The sequence below is a fragment of the Lygodium microphyllum genome, chromosome 13 (genome assembly GCF_053477565.2).
Source record: "Lygodium microphyllum isolate KBCC chromosome 13, Lygodium_microphyllum_v1.1.10, whole genome shotgun sequence".
Taxonomy (NCBI): domain Eukaryota; kingdom Viridiplantae; phylum Streptophyta; class Polypodiopsida; order Schizaeales; family Lygodiaceae; genus Lygodium; species Lygodium microphyllum.
This window is the reverse complement of record NC_141147.1, coordinates 137,313,098-137,329,997: the sequence shown is the minus strand read 5'-3', so window position 1 is coordinate 137,329,997 and position 16,900 is coordinate 137,313,098. Positions and strand designations below refer to the sequence as shown.

At 43.5% G+C, this 16,900-nt stretch overlaps 1 protein-coding gene across 1 annotated transcript; it reads right to left on the bottom strand.

The window, feature by feature from the left end:
- Window positions 1-466: 466 nt before the first annotated feature.
- On the bottom strand, window positions 467-2,222 carry JOSL (JOSEPHIN-like protein). The gene is made up of 2 exons (XM_087691838.1): window positions 1,689-2,222; window positions 467-1,301 (listed from the first exon to the last, which is right to left on the bottom strand). The coding sequence occupies exons 1-2, from the start codon at window positions 1,926-1,928 to the stop codon at window positions 816-818; spliced, it is 726 nt and encodes a 241-aa protein (XP_087547964.1). The 5' UTR covers window positions 1,929-2,222; the 3' UTR covers window positions 467-815.
- Between the last annotated feature and the right edge of the window lie 14,678 nt (window positions 2,223-16,900).

The window sequence follows — 16,900 nt, the reverse complement described above, 5'->3', positions numbered from 1 at the left end:
CACCCAGTGGATTTTGTCAGGCCTAGTTAGGCTGCCTGTAACTCATGCGGAATGCCATTGAGTGTCCACTGAACTATGTCTTTCATGCTTACTCTTTCAGCAGTACTTTATTGTTCAGCATATGCTACAGCAGTGAAATAGATAGATCTGTAAGAACTATGGTAAACCTGGCATAACATATGAGTATACTTTCCAGTGGAACCCATTACCACAAAATCCTGAAATCAGATATCATCCCTAGTCAAATCCTTTAGGATTCCATTGTATCTTATGGGAGATGGGAAGAGCAATTATAAATGGCATCTTTCTACAGTTATTGAAGTTCAACTTTTGGAGAGGCATTTTCCCGGTTATGAAGACAACATGAGCTGCCAAGGATGAAAGAACTCGAATCATTCTATTATGAGAAAATGTCATACTTAAAGCAGAGAAAGCTATTAAACCCTTTGCAAACAAAAACACATCCTTACTAAGGAAAGCCCTAGCCCTTCAGTTTTGGTGAATATTGCAAAAATATTGGTAGAACTCTCATCTGGCACAGTACAGAGCAATTATGCCAAGGTACACTGCAAATGTCACATCGCTAATCATCCCCAATTTGCTTTGCAGGAACTCAAATGTTTTCATCAGCTGTAGCACTTGACATTGAGAAGCATGGACACCGTTTGAATGTAACATGACTGTGCTTCTGAGGTAAAACTGATCCAATCTGCATGATTCTCTTTGAGATAGTACACCATTGAAAATAAACACCTATGGAAGACTCTTGTTTTAATGGCAACTTGTGAGGTAGAACATCATAAACTTATGCCCAGCTACTCACCAATGGCATTATTAGAATTGCTCTTGGGAATCTTGGAGACAAAAAAAACTTCACTGCCTCCAGCAATGCTTTGTCGTAGGAATTGTTTTACCTCATCTTCTCCGCCGAGAAAAGGTGAAGGTGCTGGCAAGTAGCTGTCTAAATCATACCAGACATCTCCAATTTTCCTCAATGCAGTCCAGTGACGTGGCTTCCACAGACCAGCGAATCTATCAGAAGGATGATTCAAGATTAATCCAACAAAGTTCTCATCAGGATTAAGATTCAAATCGGAGCTGGCTTTTCGACGGTCATACCAGACCACTTCTGCTCCTCTGCTTTGTGCAGCTGCAATGAGCACGTTTGCATCATAGTTTCCAAGGATAAAGTTATGGTGACTGCTGAAGAACCGGGACAAGGGACTAGCTCTAGGTTTTAGAGCATCTGACAAATTGATTGCGATCCTGTTTAATTCAGATTGGCTGAAAGTAGCTTCACCCTAATGAAGAAAGGGACTTTCGTCATAACCCGCTATAGCAATAGAAAAGAAAAGAAAACACAACCTAAAGAGTCATTGCTTAGACCGCAGGTTTTCGGTAGAAACACCACGAAAACGATGTCAAGAAGACCAATTCACAGCAAAAACGCTAAATTACTCGCTAAAATAGCTTACTGAAAAACAACAGCACAATCAAACGCATAAAGTAAACGGCACAATGGAGTGCACAAACTAAAACATAGAAATGGCATTCTAACCTTAAACTGAGAAGAAGAGAAAGACCAGATAGCGATTGTAGGAAACACAATCTAGCTTACTATGTAGAGAAACGCGACAATTGAGTGCATAACGGCATTCTAACGACTGTAGCGACAAGAAGAGACACACCTGGAAGAGATTGTTGAGCGAATGCAAGAGGCAGAGTTGGAGGCGTTGTCTCTGATGAAGAATCTGCGGTGATGGTGGAGATAAGGATGCCTTTTGCGCGTTTAAAGGAGATGCAGTCGCGATCTCACGGGGTGGTACCGGGGAAGAAAAACCGCTAGAACACGAAGAAGAAGAATCGCCGCGGCAAACGTGCGGGGTTAAATTTTCTAGGTAATCGCCTCTGCAGGAAACTTTGTCCATAGAGCCTTCTGTCAGTGCATAGCTAAAGGAAGAAGGTTTGGCGATGAAAAAATCCTATCAGGCTTCGAGGGTAATCGTGGTCAATAGCTCAGAGCCTCTTCGCACGAAGCAGCAAAACTGCACCTCCTACATTTAATGCTCAAAAAAATTTGACGTTCGCTCGATAAGCGAAGCCAAGGTTTTACCAAGAATTGCTCTCTAGGGTTCATCGTCCGTTTCACGATGGAAGCTCCGTTTCGAGATTCCCCGTGGACTGCCAAACTGAGCCATGCGCGCATAGCCTCTTTGAGTGACTGAAAAATAAGTCCCAGGATACGCGGAGAAGAATGACATGTGAACAAGTCATATAAATTCTAATGAGATGAGATGTAGCATGTGCGCAAGAACTATCAAATGACTGAAAAATAACTCCACAGATACACGGAAAAGAATGACATGTGAACAAGGCATATAAATTCTAATGAGATGTAGCATGTGAACAAGAACTATCAAATGTGGAAGTAAGAAAGAGTATGGAGATCGGGATGATGAGAGCTCATTTAAACGAGTTAAAAAATCTGAAAGAAATATGGAGATTAAGAGAGATTGAAAGACAAACTTGCCTTCACCTTGTTACAAATGTTGGACACAATTTCTATATTCACTCTAAACCCATGAACTATATCACTTGTGAAGCCCTTCTAAAAATTTATGCATGTATGAACTCTCATAGAACACCACTAGGACCCACACTGTAGGGTAAAGGGGCCAATAAAGTAGCGCCCTCCAAAAGGAAAACACACCCCACCCCAATTGAGTGACAATTTTACAAGAAAAATGTGACTTTTTTAGCCACTTAACAATATAATATGAATTTTTTAAAATTACAAATGAGCTTAACTTAAGTCAAACAATAGAGCCATGTAATTTTTTTTATATTTTAGATTTTGTAAAACCCTTAAGTAATGCATCCTCTAGTGTCACTCTATTGGCCCCTCAGTGTCCATATTTTATAAACCTTTCATTTGTAACTAAGGCTACTTGATAAAAATATCAAAATGTCCTAATATTTTTTCTTTGAGCTCTATATAATATTAATAGTTTGACCATTAAAAAACATTTATGCAACTCACTTGGAAAAAATATATTTAATGGAGGGATTGCTAGATGACAATCTATTGGCCCCTTTACCCTAATTGGGACTTTAAGTTAGGTAGCACAAGCATGTGACTAAGACACGTTAAAGACTAGCCTTCAAGGGTCCCTAAAAAGGAGAGGCTATGCACGGCGTGTTCTACAGACAATAAAAAAAGGAATGAAATTTATAAAGCAACATTTGGGTACAACAAATCGTGATGTCCTAGACAAGTACAACAAATTGTGATGTCCTAGATGATAGGCATTGAGACTCTTGATTGGCAAGTCATCACTTCAAGGCCCTGAATCAAGCAAAAGGGCAGTGTTTTGCGCTTGGGCGAAGGGCTTTGGTCACCTAGGAATATTCCCCTTTTGCTCATTTATTGCAACATAATGGAGAATAACATGTGTGTGCGGATATTTGTCTTCCAAGGATGCTAGTACAGACTATAAGGGGACAAACAAACAAACAAAAAAGGATGGCAGAAGTACACTTCAAAACATAAATTTGGGAGTTTAAAAGTAAAACAAGGACTGAGACAAGAGAAGTTCAAATTAAGAATAGTATTGAGTCTAAACAACACCTGATGACCTCACATATAAGCATAGATACAAAACAAAGTGAGGCTACCATACCATATAAGAGCACCATTATGCATGACGGTATTATGTGTAGGAACCCTCTCAAAGGAGAAGAAGGACATTCATTTTCAACTCTTCATGGCAAAGACTTACTATCCATTCACAACTAAGGGAAGCATGTACTATTTGCACATGACATGCAGCACCAATTTTGCACTTCAAGATACATAGCCTCTAAACTTTCATTCACCCCAAGCACGTGGCAATGGATCCATTACCCTCATCAACAAAGCAATGGGAGAAGTCATCCTCAACCATACCCACCAAACACAAACACTCCATATGTGCTTTAATGAACAAACTACCATTCGAACTAGGAGGCTCCAAATAGGCATACTATGCGCGCACAAACAATATATGCAACCCGACTAGAAAAATTTGCAATTAGATGGGCTAAACGTATTACTATTAGCACATAAGTATCAATGGTTATCTCCCTAATCAACTATGAGTGGGTGAAGAAGGGAGATTTACCTCTAGAAGCCAATATAATAATATGTTAATGTGCAAGGAGACGCACAAAAAGATGATAGAATAGGTAAGCCCCTAAAAGTTACTCTTCCAATGCATGCTGCTAAGAAAGTAACATAGTTGTATGAAAAAAAACTTTAGCGTACCATTGTCACCACCCTAACCCCCCCACCCACCTCCCCCCCCCCAAAAAAAAGGCTTGGTCTCTCAAGGGGTTTTTCCTTTTCCTTTTGAAGACCCCAAAAGATGGGTAAAACCACTTTTATTGAGGGATATGGATGATTAGAAACAAACTATTGCAACTCAAGAAATGTTTAGCCCATTCCTCAAAAAATGACCCTAAATCGATCATCATGCATGTTTAGCTAGAATTCACCAATCTCTTTCCTCCTTTCCTCCTCTTTCTCTCTTATTTGTTTGTTCTAATAAGGTGAGGTCATTCCTATGCTCCATTTGCTTATGCAGGATGTGTATCTACCACTCCCCCTAATTTGAAAGATTGGGAACATTTTCACAAACTTCAGCACCGAAATTCAAAAGCCCTAAATATGAACCTCCTAAACTCCTACAAAAGTCCATTGTGGGTGAGTACACCACCAGTTCAATGACAACCCACTCAAGATAAAAGGCACTCAATGACCAAGCAAAACCACCCTAAAGCCCTCAAAAAGACTAAGAGGGGCTTCTAAACAATTTAGAATAAGGTGAAAGATAAAAATGTGAAATTCAAGAATGTACCATGTTCTTAGTGTTTCCTCCTTAGGCTCATTACCATCTGACAACCCCTTCAATTAAGAGAGGCATATTGTTTCTAGAAACAAATAGAGAATGACCATGGGCAAAGGGACTGAACGCTATAACCATAGATCAATCAAAGCAAAAGGAAAGTGATCCCAACTCAAAATTAACTCAAGATAACGACAACTAAGAAATGATTCAACCTTCTAAGCGAAAGTGAACAATATGGATGGTGTCAAAGTTTACTCAAAGTATTTTAAATCTTCTAATTCATTTCAAGGCTTAAAAGGCACCAACAGGCAAACCTAGGGGAACATGAAAAAGAGATTGGTATACACCTTTAAAATAAGATACAAGTGGTGGTTTGAATCACCCGTCCCCAAGAGAGAAAAAGGGAAGTAGTTGCAAAGTTCCCACCTCAAAAATATCCACCTTTGCTATGTACAATGTTGCTTGAATCTCTAGTGTGTGAGAAGTGAGATCTTAAGAAAATGGCTACAAAGCCTTGACAAAATATATCTCAAAGTTATTAAGAGATCATCTCTACATAGGATTTAAAGAAAATGCTTAATCACATCTCCAAACATCATAATTAGTTTTACTCTAATTGTGAATATGATAGGGAAGGGGTGGAGATTGGCTTAAAGAATTGTCTACGTCTTGTAGTTAATAAGAGGGTCTTATATCCCTTGGGAAAACAAGTTGCCACTATAATGAAAATGGAAATGTTTGAATTTTGTTATATATGCATGGAAAGCAACTAAATATGGCGACAGATTCTAAACAGCCCCTTATGTATGAGGAGGCTATGTATAGAGGTGAGAGGGCTATGCAGTCTAAGATTAACTCACTATAGAAAAACCATACTTGGGATTTGGTTTCCTTGCCTGATGGAAAACGTGCATTGCCATGCAAATAGACGTATAAGTTGAAGAGAACTCTTGGTTGCCCTAAGTTAGCATATAAGGCCTGCTTGGTTGCAAAGGGTTTTTAACTGGAAAAGGGAGTTGACTTTGATGAGATCTTCTCTCCTATGCTGGTCAAGTCAATTATCTTTTACTTGGATTTGTGACCTTGGTTGCACAATTAGGTCTAGACTTGTATCAGATGGATGTTAAGAGAGCTTTTCTATGTAGGACATGTATGAGAATATTTAAGCACATTGAGATGTGTTATCAGTTCATTAGAGAGGTGATTGAGGACAAGCACATAGAGCTTGTCAAGATCTCTATAGGTGAAAATCTTGCTGATTTGCTCACTAAAAGTCTCCTAATTGAATGTTATGCCTTAGAAAGATTATGGAGATAGGATGAGATGATGTCTTCCCTCGTCCAGTTATATTCATATGGACATATTGTACTTTTCTTCTCGCTCCTGGCACATTTGCCTTTAAGTGGGAGGTTGTTGGGGGTCAAAAGCCGCTTGTGCCGAGCCGCCTATACTTACCTTGTACTTAATGCCTATAGACTTGTATTGTGGGTGGAAACTGCCCATCACAAATATCTTTATTCTTTATTATTTACTATGATAGAATAATAAAGGCATGTCACACATTGTGACTATTGGAGTTCCCACACACTGGTCTTGCTCTCTTGAGTTTAAACCTCCATAGCCATAGCTCATGCTTTCACTTGTCCTCTTCTCATTCTTACTTCTACTCACCCTTTCATACACAAGAGTGGAGGATGCCCATTTGAGGCATTTTGTTATCTAACTTGATTAAAGGTGCACATTCCTTGAGTTGGTGGTGTTCTAATCATTGGTCATTTTTCACTGCTTCAATCAAGTGCACTACACCAGCATATATGTGCATGCACAATGGACTAGTACACATGCACACATACATAGAACACTAGCTCACATGTACAAATACATGTGCACTAATGCATACTATATATCTACCATAAGCACACTAAGCACCCCTCTGATCCAACACACATCAAGCACACCACTAAACATTAGTCTCATCCTAGTGCATTATACTACTCTACTTAGTGCAGTTTACCTTACTATACTATAGACTAGTGTATTAACCACACTCTTGCACCACTAGCATGCACACACATGGCAGTAACACATTGAACAATGCAATGCACTAACCCATCCTAGTGCACTACACCTCTATACACTACATCTACATGCATTGTGCACTACTCTAGCATCAATTGTGCACTTACCCATCCTAGTGTACACCCTATGCATTATACCTTACAATGTGCCTTGCATCCTAGTGCACTAGCCTCAACCTTGCACACTTCAAGGAATTGATTATTTTGTCATCCTAATAGAAAATGTTGTAAGCTATATTATCCTAGTGAGATGGTTTCTTGCGGAATAATTCATTGTGGGACATTCAAAGGAAATTGTTTTAATGTTGAGAGACGTGTTTTAGGATACATTTTTTTTGTGTAGAAAAGAAATGATTTCTTAGATATAGGTTGTTTGCTTTGCTTTTGATTGAAATTAGAGAACTTCCTAAGTGGGAGAGATTACTCATTTTAAGGCTTATTGCATAAGGATTTGATGCATGGCTGGATCACCTCCATGATCACATGGCAAAAAGGATATTGATAAAGGCAAGAGACCCAAAAGGGCACTGCTCGATAAAGTAGCTGAAGGTTGAGTGGTGAGAAGGACACCACGAAAAGGTAAGGTTCACTCCTATAGCAGCATGTGGGTCAACAAGGCTCTAGACACCCTATGCTAAGCCTAGCATGGAGATGGAAAACCTCTCTGGCCTAACATCTATGGATATTGGAACACCCTATTTTAGATAAAGGGTGGATCATGGCTTGTGTCCATGGGACTTGGACATGGATATCTAGGTGTTTTGGATATGGGTCCTAGTGTAAGGAGCAAAATGTTTCTTAACCGTCAGACAAACAAGGTGGGAATTTTGGAAAAGCTAAAGCAGAAGACAAAGGCCAAGGCAAAGTGAAACAGAGGACGAAGGCGCGTCAAGAAAAATCTAGAAACACAAGAAGTGTAGACAAGTCCTAAATAAAGTAAAAAGGCGCGCAAGAAAAAGCGCAAGTCAATACTTTTGTAAAAGAGCGCAAGTGCATCATGATGTAATTTAAAGAGCACCGGCTCTCACCCGTGCGATTTGTAAATGTAGATGAGTGGTGGAAAGGAAGCTAGGAAGATAGAAGGGCAATGGGAAAAAGGGCCTAGGCCACGGTCGGCCATGTAAAAAAGGGGATAAGGGGATGACCGCCCAAAATGGATTTAGGGTTTTGTATATAAAGTTGAAAAGTGAATGAGAAGATTATTCTTGTGTGTGGCCAAAGCTTCTTCTTCTTCTTCTTCTCTTGTTTCTTGCCTTCTTGCTTGTGCTTGAGTGAGGGATTGAGGGAGTGAGGGAGTGAGTGTGTGAGAGTGAGGGATCGTGGAGAAGAAGCTCCCCATCTTCTCTCTTCTTTTCTTCTCTTCTCTTTTCTCGCACAACTATGGAGGACGAAGCTTGACGGAGAGGGCTTGAGATTGCTTGAGCTTGCCGCAAGGATTGTGGAGCTACCGGAGTGCAAGAGAGAGGAGGGAACTCGATCGAGCATCAAGGTAAGCTCACTACACCCGTAAGGTAGGCATTGCACGTTGGCTATGTGAGAGGTAGCCATGGCCGCTCGGCTTGAAATGCTTGATCAATAAGCAGTCCGTAGGTCTCCGGGTAGAGCTCCGTAGCTCCCCTCCATTTTGGTTCTGTTGCTAGGACCGACAAAATCGAGCTTGAGCGCCGCGCGCATCGAATCGAGCATAGAAGTAGGGTTTGCAGCCCAAACCAGTGCTCGAGATAGTTAGGAGATTTAGGAGGTTTTAATCCTTGGAGCAAGTAAGTATTTTGATTTGTTGTTGAATATTAGAGTAGGACCATCCATCTCCATCTCTGTTTTTTATTTTTGTTGCATTAGGTTAAGATTAGGATAGGAAAAAGAAGGAAAACAGAAAGGGTTCTGCTACTGCTGGAAACAGGGAAATAGGGGCACAAATTCAAATTTCTGGTTGGAAGAGTGTGAGGGATTAACTTTTGAGGTTACGGCAGGCTGGGATGCGGCAATAAGAGGCCCAAGGAACTAGGAAATACCACATTTCACATTCTGCTTTGTGAGAGAGAGTGAGTTTGAGAGCGATGGAGAGAGAGAGAGAGAGAGCTGCAAGGAGATCTTTGGAGTGCCGATCAATTCAAGCACCACAATGATTCCAGGTATGTCTGGCATTTCCTTCTAGTGTTTTGCACCTATCTGGAAGGCACGGGATGATTCCATGGAGTAGGCGTTGAGCTTGAGGCATCGCGCGCAACCCGCGGGTTGTCGTCTATGTAGTCAGACCAGTCCGTCCGATTCCCAGAATAGGACCGCCTAATTTCTAGAGTCGGACCGTCCGACTGCAAGAATCGAACCACCCCATCCGATCCGATTCTAGCAGTCGGACCTAGTGCCAAAATCGGACCATGTGTCCTAATCTCAAAATCGGACCAGCTGCAAGGATCAGACCGCTTTTCCTAGTGTGAGAATTGGACCATTGGTCCTAGCACCAAAATCAGACCACGTGTCCTATCGCAGGAGTCGAACCACCCTATCCAACTAGGAAAATCGGACCAAAGTAGAAATCGGACTGTCCGATTTTCACGATCGGACCACCTTGTCTGATTTTCACAATCGGACCAATCCGTTCGATTCCCAGAATTGGACCACCCTGTCCGAGTCTCAAAATCGAACCACTTCACTTGAACTTAAAATAGAGGGTTTTTGAACGTGCCTGACAGTGTTGGCCACCTTGTTCACATCTCTAACCCCCCCTGGAAACCCAATTTAGCCTTAGAAGCCAGAGACCAGACAGGATAACCGAGGATTCACCCCAAACAGCTAGACACTGAGGGGACCGAATTTAGAACTTGACTTGACTTTTGGTAACCAACCAACCAACCCTGAAGAAAAATAGAGAATGCAGCATGGACTTTCAGTAAGACCTTAGATCAGCCAGAACTTGCACTTAGAGCCATATCAGGCTACGAATGTGAGGGGAAGAGTGGAGTTTGCATTGAGCATTTCCTGCATCTGCACCTCACTTTTGATTTTATCACCAAAAGGTGCACTACAAGAAAAGAAAAAGCCTACTTTCACACTGAGTACTAGAAAGCATGAAGCACAACTTGTGAATAAGGTTGACAACTGCTTTCAATAACAAGAAACTCATCAGGAGATATAATAACATCAAGGAACCCACTATTAGGAGAAGATCCCAAAACATAGTTGGGTGCCTGAGAGCCCATCAGTAGGACCTTAAGAGGACATGGAGATCCAAAAGGCGACAACATAGAGAATCGAACGCTGTCGAAGCTACTCAAATTGATCGACGACCTTGTGGAGCTGGAAGTGGGAGCAATGTCAGGATCACGAGGCAGACAAGGACTGGACTTGGGGGAATTCCCAGTCCTAGTGCAGGAGTTAGTCAATGAGTACGACTTGTTGACTAGGACAGTAGTTCAGGGCAGACCAGTAGAGGAAGTGGTAGCAAGCCTAGAAGAGGAAAGAAAGGCAATTAGAAAGGTGCTAGAGAGCATAATTGCCTATAACTACGAGCAGGAGGCTAGGAAAAATCCAACAAGATGTAGACATGTACGAGGCCTGGCATATGCTAGCCTTGGCTGGTGCAGCTAAAGCAGGGCCAAATGCAAAGAGAGAACGAGCAGCAGAGGCTGACTTATCATTGAGTGAACTCGTAGCCAAGTGGCTCATGGACAATACATTCACTAAGCAGAGCGCAATAGCCTTGGCCACCTCATTACTCTCGGGATTAGGGGTCATGCAAGGGGCAAAGAGGCAATCTAGAATCCCTATTGTAGCAAAGAACCTAGACAAGTATGAACCTAGCAATGACCCATATAGCTTTGTGGAGCAATTTGAACAAGTTTGAAAAGCAAACGGTCTCACGGATCTTGCACAACACTCTCAAGCTTTCAGTCTGTGCTTAGGTGATAAGGGGAGAATTTGGTACACTAGTCTAGATGCAGCTGAGCGCACGAACTTTGCTCGTCTTAAGGACCTCTTTATCGAGAGATTCTCTGAGGCAGGGTACTTTGACAATCTCATCGTCTGGTTGATGAATGTCAGTCAGAGGGAAAAGGAAGACATAAGGGACTATGTCACTCATGTGCGCAGCCTCTTCAAGAGGATCCCTGCAAATGAGCAACCTAACGAGAAGGTGGTGTCTACCGTATTTATAAATGGAATTCGAAGTGAGGAGCTCTACAAGGCTTTGGCTAGTAACTCCACTCTACACTGAGACGTGTTAGCTAGAGTCTTTGAAGAGGCAATAAGGGTGGACAATCAGCTTAGGGAGTGAAGTATGAGGAACACCAGTCGGGACAGTACAAGTCAGAGAGCTCCAGGGTGGTCAACAGTTTCAGGAGAGAGAGAGAACTCTAGCATACAAGATAAGGGAAAGAGTGTTGACCAAGGCTAAGAGCTAGCTGAGGTGAGAATGGAGCTTGCACGATTGCAAGACCAAATAAGGAAACCTATGCGATCGCATGTGCAGTGTATACACTGTGGCGGTAACCACCTCCCGGCCGAGTGCCAAGATCCTAGATCTAGGCCGTGCTCGAATTGTAGTAGGTTCAGTCATGACGCATTACATTGCAGACTGCCAAGGAGATTCCCATATGTGCAGCAATACAACCCTCCATACTTAGGCAACAGGCCACCTAACCTGTTTGGCAAGGGAGCCCAGTTGGCGCTTCCAGCACCAAATGATGCAAGACCAGCCATCCCTAGGCTAGAGATGAACCCAACAGGCATACCCAGACCACTAGGGCCCTATGTAACCCATCCATCGAGTGACGCTCATGTTCACTATGTGGAAGAACCTAGTGAAGAGGAGACCTACGTGAACCCATACATATCCTATGATGAGGAAGGCAATCCAGTCCTGATGGACTACCGACCAGTACCAGTGATGGTGCTAGGTAGAGGAAGAGGTAGAGGCTTTGGAGGACCAAGCCAAGATCCAATCTCATGCTGGACTTGCGGTCATCCAGGCCATATTTCATCATGCTGCCTGGAAAGGAAATAGGTAAACAAGGACAAAGCTGACCTTCGATGCACCGAGTGTGGAATCACACACCTATTTCCTGACTATCCTAGACGGAAGCCATCAACTAGTTCTGCCAACGTGCCCTCAGTACCCTTGGGGCTGTTTGGTGTGGAGACCTTTGATAGTGAGGATACACCCATCCCACTACATGTCATGACGCGTGCACAGACAAAACAGGCAGGCATCTCATTGCTTGGGCCAAGTAACCTGGATGCAACCTCGTTGGGAAAGAAAAGTTGGAGGAGAAGGAGAAAGAGAATAGACGCAAAGATTACCCTTAAGACTGAGGAAGCTACAATGCTGGGTCATTGATGCAGAGGCAGAGACCTCAACTCCTAAGATAGCAGAACTAGGGAGTGCCAAGGTAGGGGAATACCCCCACCCCAAATAGCAACTCGAGGCTATAGCCAAAGTCAAGGAGTGGGTCAAGAACGCCCAGGAACACCTTAAGAATGTAGAGCCCATACTGAAAAACCAAATTGAAGACCTCTCTAGTGTGAGTACACTCGTTTCACTGTCACGACCTCAATCAGGGAACGCACCCACACCACATGAGATGCCACAAAGGCAAGACCAAGAAGAAGCATGTCAGCAAGCTAACCAAGACATATGGCCAAAGAGTGCTGACAAAGGAGGAAGGCAACCACCTAGCAACCTCCTCACCACACCAGTAACCTTGAGCCTAGGAGATCTACTTCGACAGCACCCTTCCTTATGGCAAGAATTAAAGCATTGGGTGGAGAGAAAAGAGAAGCATACTGTTGCTGACTTGCAAGAGCAGGACGCAGTCACACAGATTCCAAGCCTAACGCTACATTCAGTTCCAAGGTCACTAGACGTCAATGCCTTCTGGGAAGGCACTGAGATGCATGCAGTCTTACCTATCTTAGAATTGGGGGATGTAACACGAAAAGGAATCGTAGACACAGGCGCCGGTGTCAGTGTCTTGAGCCACGCAGTTCTACAGGCCTGGGGAAACCCACCTATGGAAACGGCTAGGTTCAATGTCACATTGGCCAATGGAATGAAAGTCAGACCATTCGGGGTCCTAAAGAACTGGCTAGTGAAGATCGCAGGGGTGAAGTTTTCCGTGAACTTCATTGTCATGAAGGGAGTGGACTATGACATACTGCTAGGCCGACCATGGATGAGGAACGCTCGAGTTATTGAAGATTTGGATAACAATCTCATCTCCTTGGGGAATAGAACAGAAGCCATAAGGGTTCAAATGGATACCTGGAAGACTACCCCAGCTGACCTTGATGCTATCTCAACCATGCTAAAAGGTGATGCACAGGCAAGCAAACCCTATGGGTCATTGACCAAGTACATCCCTTGCCCTGAGGACGAGCGGGATTGGATGCACGTCTTGGCAACCATTGACCTATCGTTCTCATATGAGGAAGAGCTATATATACAAGCTGCTAAATCCCCAAGCATACCAGCAAGGGAGCCCATCGTGCCACTCTACATGATGGTAGGAAGCTCACGTAACCCAGGGAAACCGGTCTCGTTCCATATCCCCACCAACAAGCTCGAGCTTCAGGAAATCATAGAGTACCTGACCGATAAACTGAAGGGCAACATGGCTGCCAATCTAAAACCCCTAAGGTGATATTTTGGCTAAGCCTGAGTGGAAATGGACCAAACTTCATGATCTGAATCTATTATACAATTGGGCTTTAGTCACTAACAAAAAGGAGATTAGAGAGGAAAGCTTGGGGGATGACGAGTAGTTAGAGGGGTAAGACTCTGATGATGAGGAGTACGAGGACTGCCACTCTATTGGAGATGAGAGTGAAGAAGAGTTAGACATGATAGAATATGACACTGAAGGGAGAACGATCGAACAGATCAAGGCCGACTCTAGGCCTAGAAGGGAAAGGGTAGGCTGGAATGAAAGAGGAGTCATGCGGATGGAGTGTGATAGATCCTGGTTGGAGCACATAGGAGCCATGGATTACGAGCAGGCAGGAGTGGCACAACCATTGGTAGTTCTAGTGCTTAAGACGAATACACCTATTGAATTATGACCCCCTGGCGAAACTCCTTCCCAAGCAAGGGATGTGAGTTTAACTCGGAGTCAGAAGTCAGTATGGAGAGTGATCCTCTCGAAATACCCCAACCTTCTAAGGTCAAACGCACCAAAGGGGACTTGCCAGTCTACCTAAGGCGCAGACGGCTAAAGGAGGAGGCCAGGAAGCGAACTAAGGACTCAGAAGCAGAGAGGTAAAAGAAGCCGCAGGATCTCCCCAAATGCTTCACAAAGTTTAAGAAGGGTGATAGAGTGGTGATTCTGTTAGGAGCAAAGAGACAAGGGCAAACCAGTGAGCCAATTGAGGGACCCACCAAAGTCAAGGAAGTCAACTTGGCAGGGGGCAGTCAAAGCCTCGACCTGTGTTCATTGTTGATGACTTGACCAAGGATGAGGAGGCTAAACTTGTTGCTCTCCTACGAGAGTATGTCGATGTGTTTGCCTGGTCCTTGGAGGAACTTAAAGGAGTTGATCCTAGGGTTGTGACCCATAATATCCCAATGGTTCCAGATGCAGTGCTAACAAAGCAACGACCTTACCTTATGAATCCCAAACACGCCTATGCAGTGAAGGAGGAAATCGATAAGCTCATGAAGGCAGGATTTATATATGAGATTGAGCACACGGATTGGGTATCACCTATAGTGATCGTTATGAAAAAGAATGGTAAAATTTGAGTGTGCATGAATTACAAGAAAGTTAATGCCGCTACGAAGAGGGACAACTATCCCTTACCGTATACTGAGCACATGTTGGAGAGGGTAGCAGGAAAAGAAGCCTATAGCTTCCTGCATGGCTTCTCTGGCTATAATCAAGTGCAAGTGCACCCTAACGATAGGCATAAGACTGCCTTCGCCATAGAGTGGGGTGTATTCGCCTACATCATTATGCCCTTTAGGCTAATGAATGCACCTACGACCTTTCAACGATTAATGTGCACCATCTTCAAGGATATGCTTAGATGCGAGCTAGAGGTGTTCGTAGACGACTTATGCGTACACTCTAGTTGGGCCGAACACTTAGAGAAAAGTTGAGAGCTATCTTTGAACGGTGTCGGTTATACAACCTCTCGTTGAACCCCTTAAAGTGCCAGTTCTGGGTGAAGCACGGATGTATCCTAGGGCACGTAGTGTCAAGGAATGGCATTGCCACTGATTTCTCAAAAGTCAGGGTCTGAATTATGCACTGATTGCTAGACCATTGTACAAGCTGCTAATCATATTCGAGTGGAGTGAGGAATGCTAGTATGTATATGAAGAGTTGAAGAAGGCTCTCACCATTGCACCAATCCTATGAGCCCCAGACTGGAGCATAACATTTCGTGTACACATAGATGCCTCTAAGTTTGCTATTGGAGCTGTTCTATGCCAAGCTTTGCCAGCAGGCAGCTCACTGAAATGGAGATGAACTATTCCACTACAAAAACGGAGGGGTTAGCCATGGTGTTTGCTGTAAAGAAATTTAGGCATTATATGTTGGCCACCCTCTTCGTCTTTTTCATTGACCATCAAGCCTTGCTTTATCTCGTGAACAAGCCATGCGCTACAAGTCGCATAGCTAGATGGTTACTTCTCTTATTGGAATTCGATTTCTCTATGGTTGTATGTAAGGGAAAGCAGCATTACATGGCTAATCACATGTCCCACATACCCATAGGAGAAGCTGTTGGACAAGGCATACCCGACGACCTACTGGATGCTCATCTCTTTGGCCTGTTTAGCAAAAGAGACTTGTTTAGAGCCGATCTAACGCCATATTGGGCCAATGATGTAGTTTAAGTGCTAGAGAATAGTCTACCTAAGAGACCTATTGAGAAAGCCAGGCTAAGGAGACTTATCTTAAAGATCCAGCCATATCAACTGATTGCCGGCCAACTCTATAGGCTAGGACAAGACAGTTTGTTGCGTAGATGTGTGTGTGAGCACGAGATGCATGATGTATTGAGAGAAGTGCATGGTGGAATAGCTGGAGGACACTTTAGTGGGGATACAACGGCCCGTAAGGTGCTACAATCCCAACTATGGTGGCCCACCCTATTCCGTGATGCTACTAAATTTGTAAAACGCTACGATGAGTGCCAAAGGACTAAGGTGCATGTGCGCAAGGATAAGATGGAGTTGACCCCCATAATAGCATGACAACCCTTCGAAAAATGGGCCATTGGCTTCATTGGACCTATCAATCCTACGACACAGTACTCCCAGGCACGCTACATCATTGTGGCAACTGATTACCTGACGAAGTGGGCAGAGGTAAGAGCCACTAGGAAGAACGACGCTAGAACCACTGCAAAGTTTTGGTGGAAGCAGGTCCTTTCATGTTTTGGTTGTCCAATTGAACTAGTAAGTGATCACGGCATGCACTTCATTAATGAAGTGATATCTCACCTACTCTCGACCTTCCTAATCATTCATAGAAGGTCCTCGCCCTACTACCCTTAAGCAAATGGCCAAGCAAAATCCACGAATAAAATCCTAGTCAACATGCCTACGAAGGTGGTATCCACATCATGAAGTGACTGGGATAACAAGTTAATGGCGGCCTTGTGGGCCTATCGTACAGCTTATAAGATGGCTGTAGGACAGACGCCCTTTAGGCTGACTTATGGAACAGATGCCATTCTACCCTTAGAGTTCTTTGTCCCTAGCTTAAGGATAGCAGCCCAAGAGCATTGGGAGGGAAGAGAGTCTTGGACCAATCGCTTAGTGGAGTTAGAGCGTCTCATGGAGACTTGATTGCTAGCCACCCACGCTTTGATTTGCGAGAAGGCACGAAGAAAGATGTGGTTTGACAAGCATGTCAAACAGTGCAACTTTGATCAGGGGGACCTCGTTCTACTATGCTTTGTGAAGGGTCACAAATAGAAAATGAAATTTCG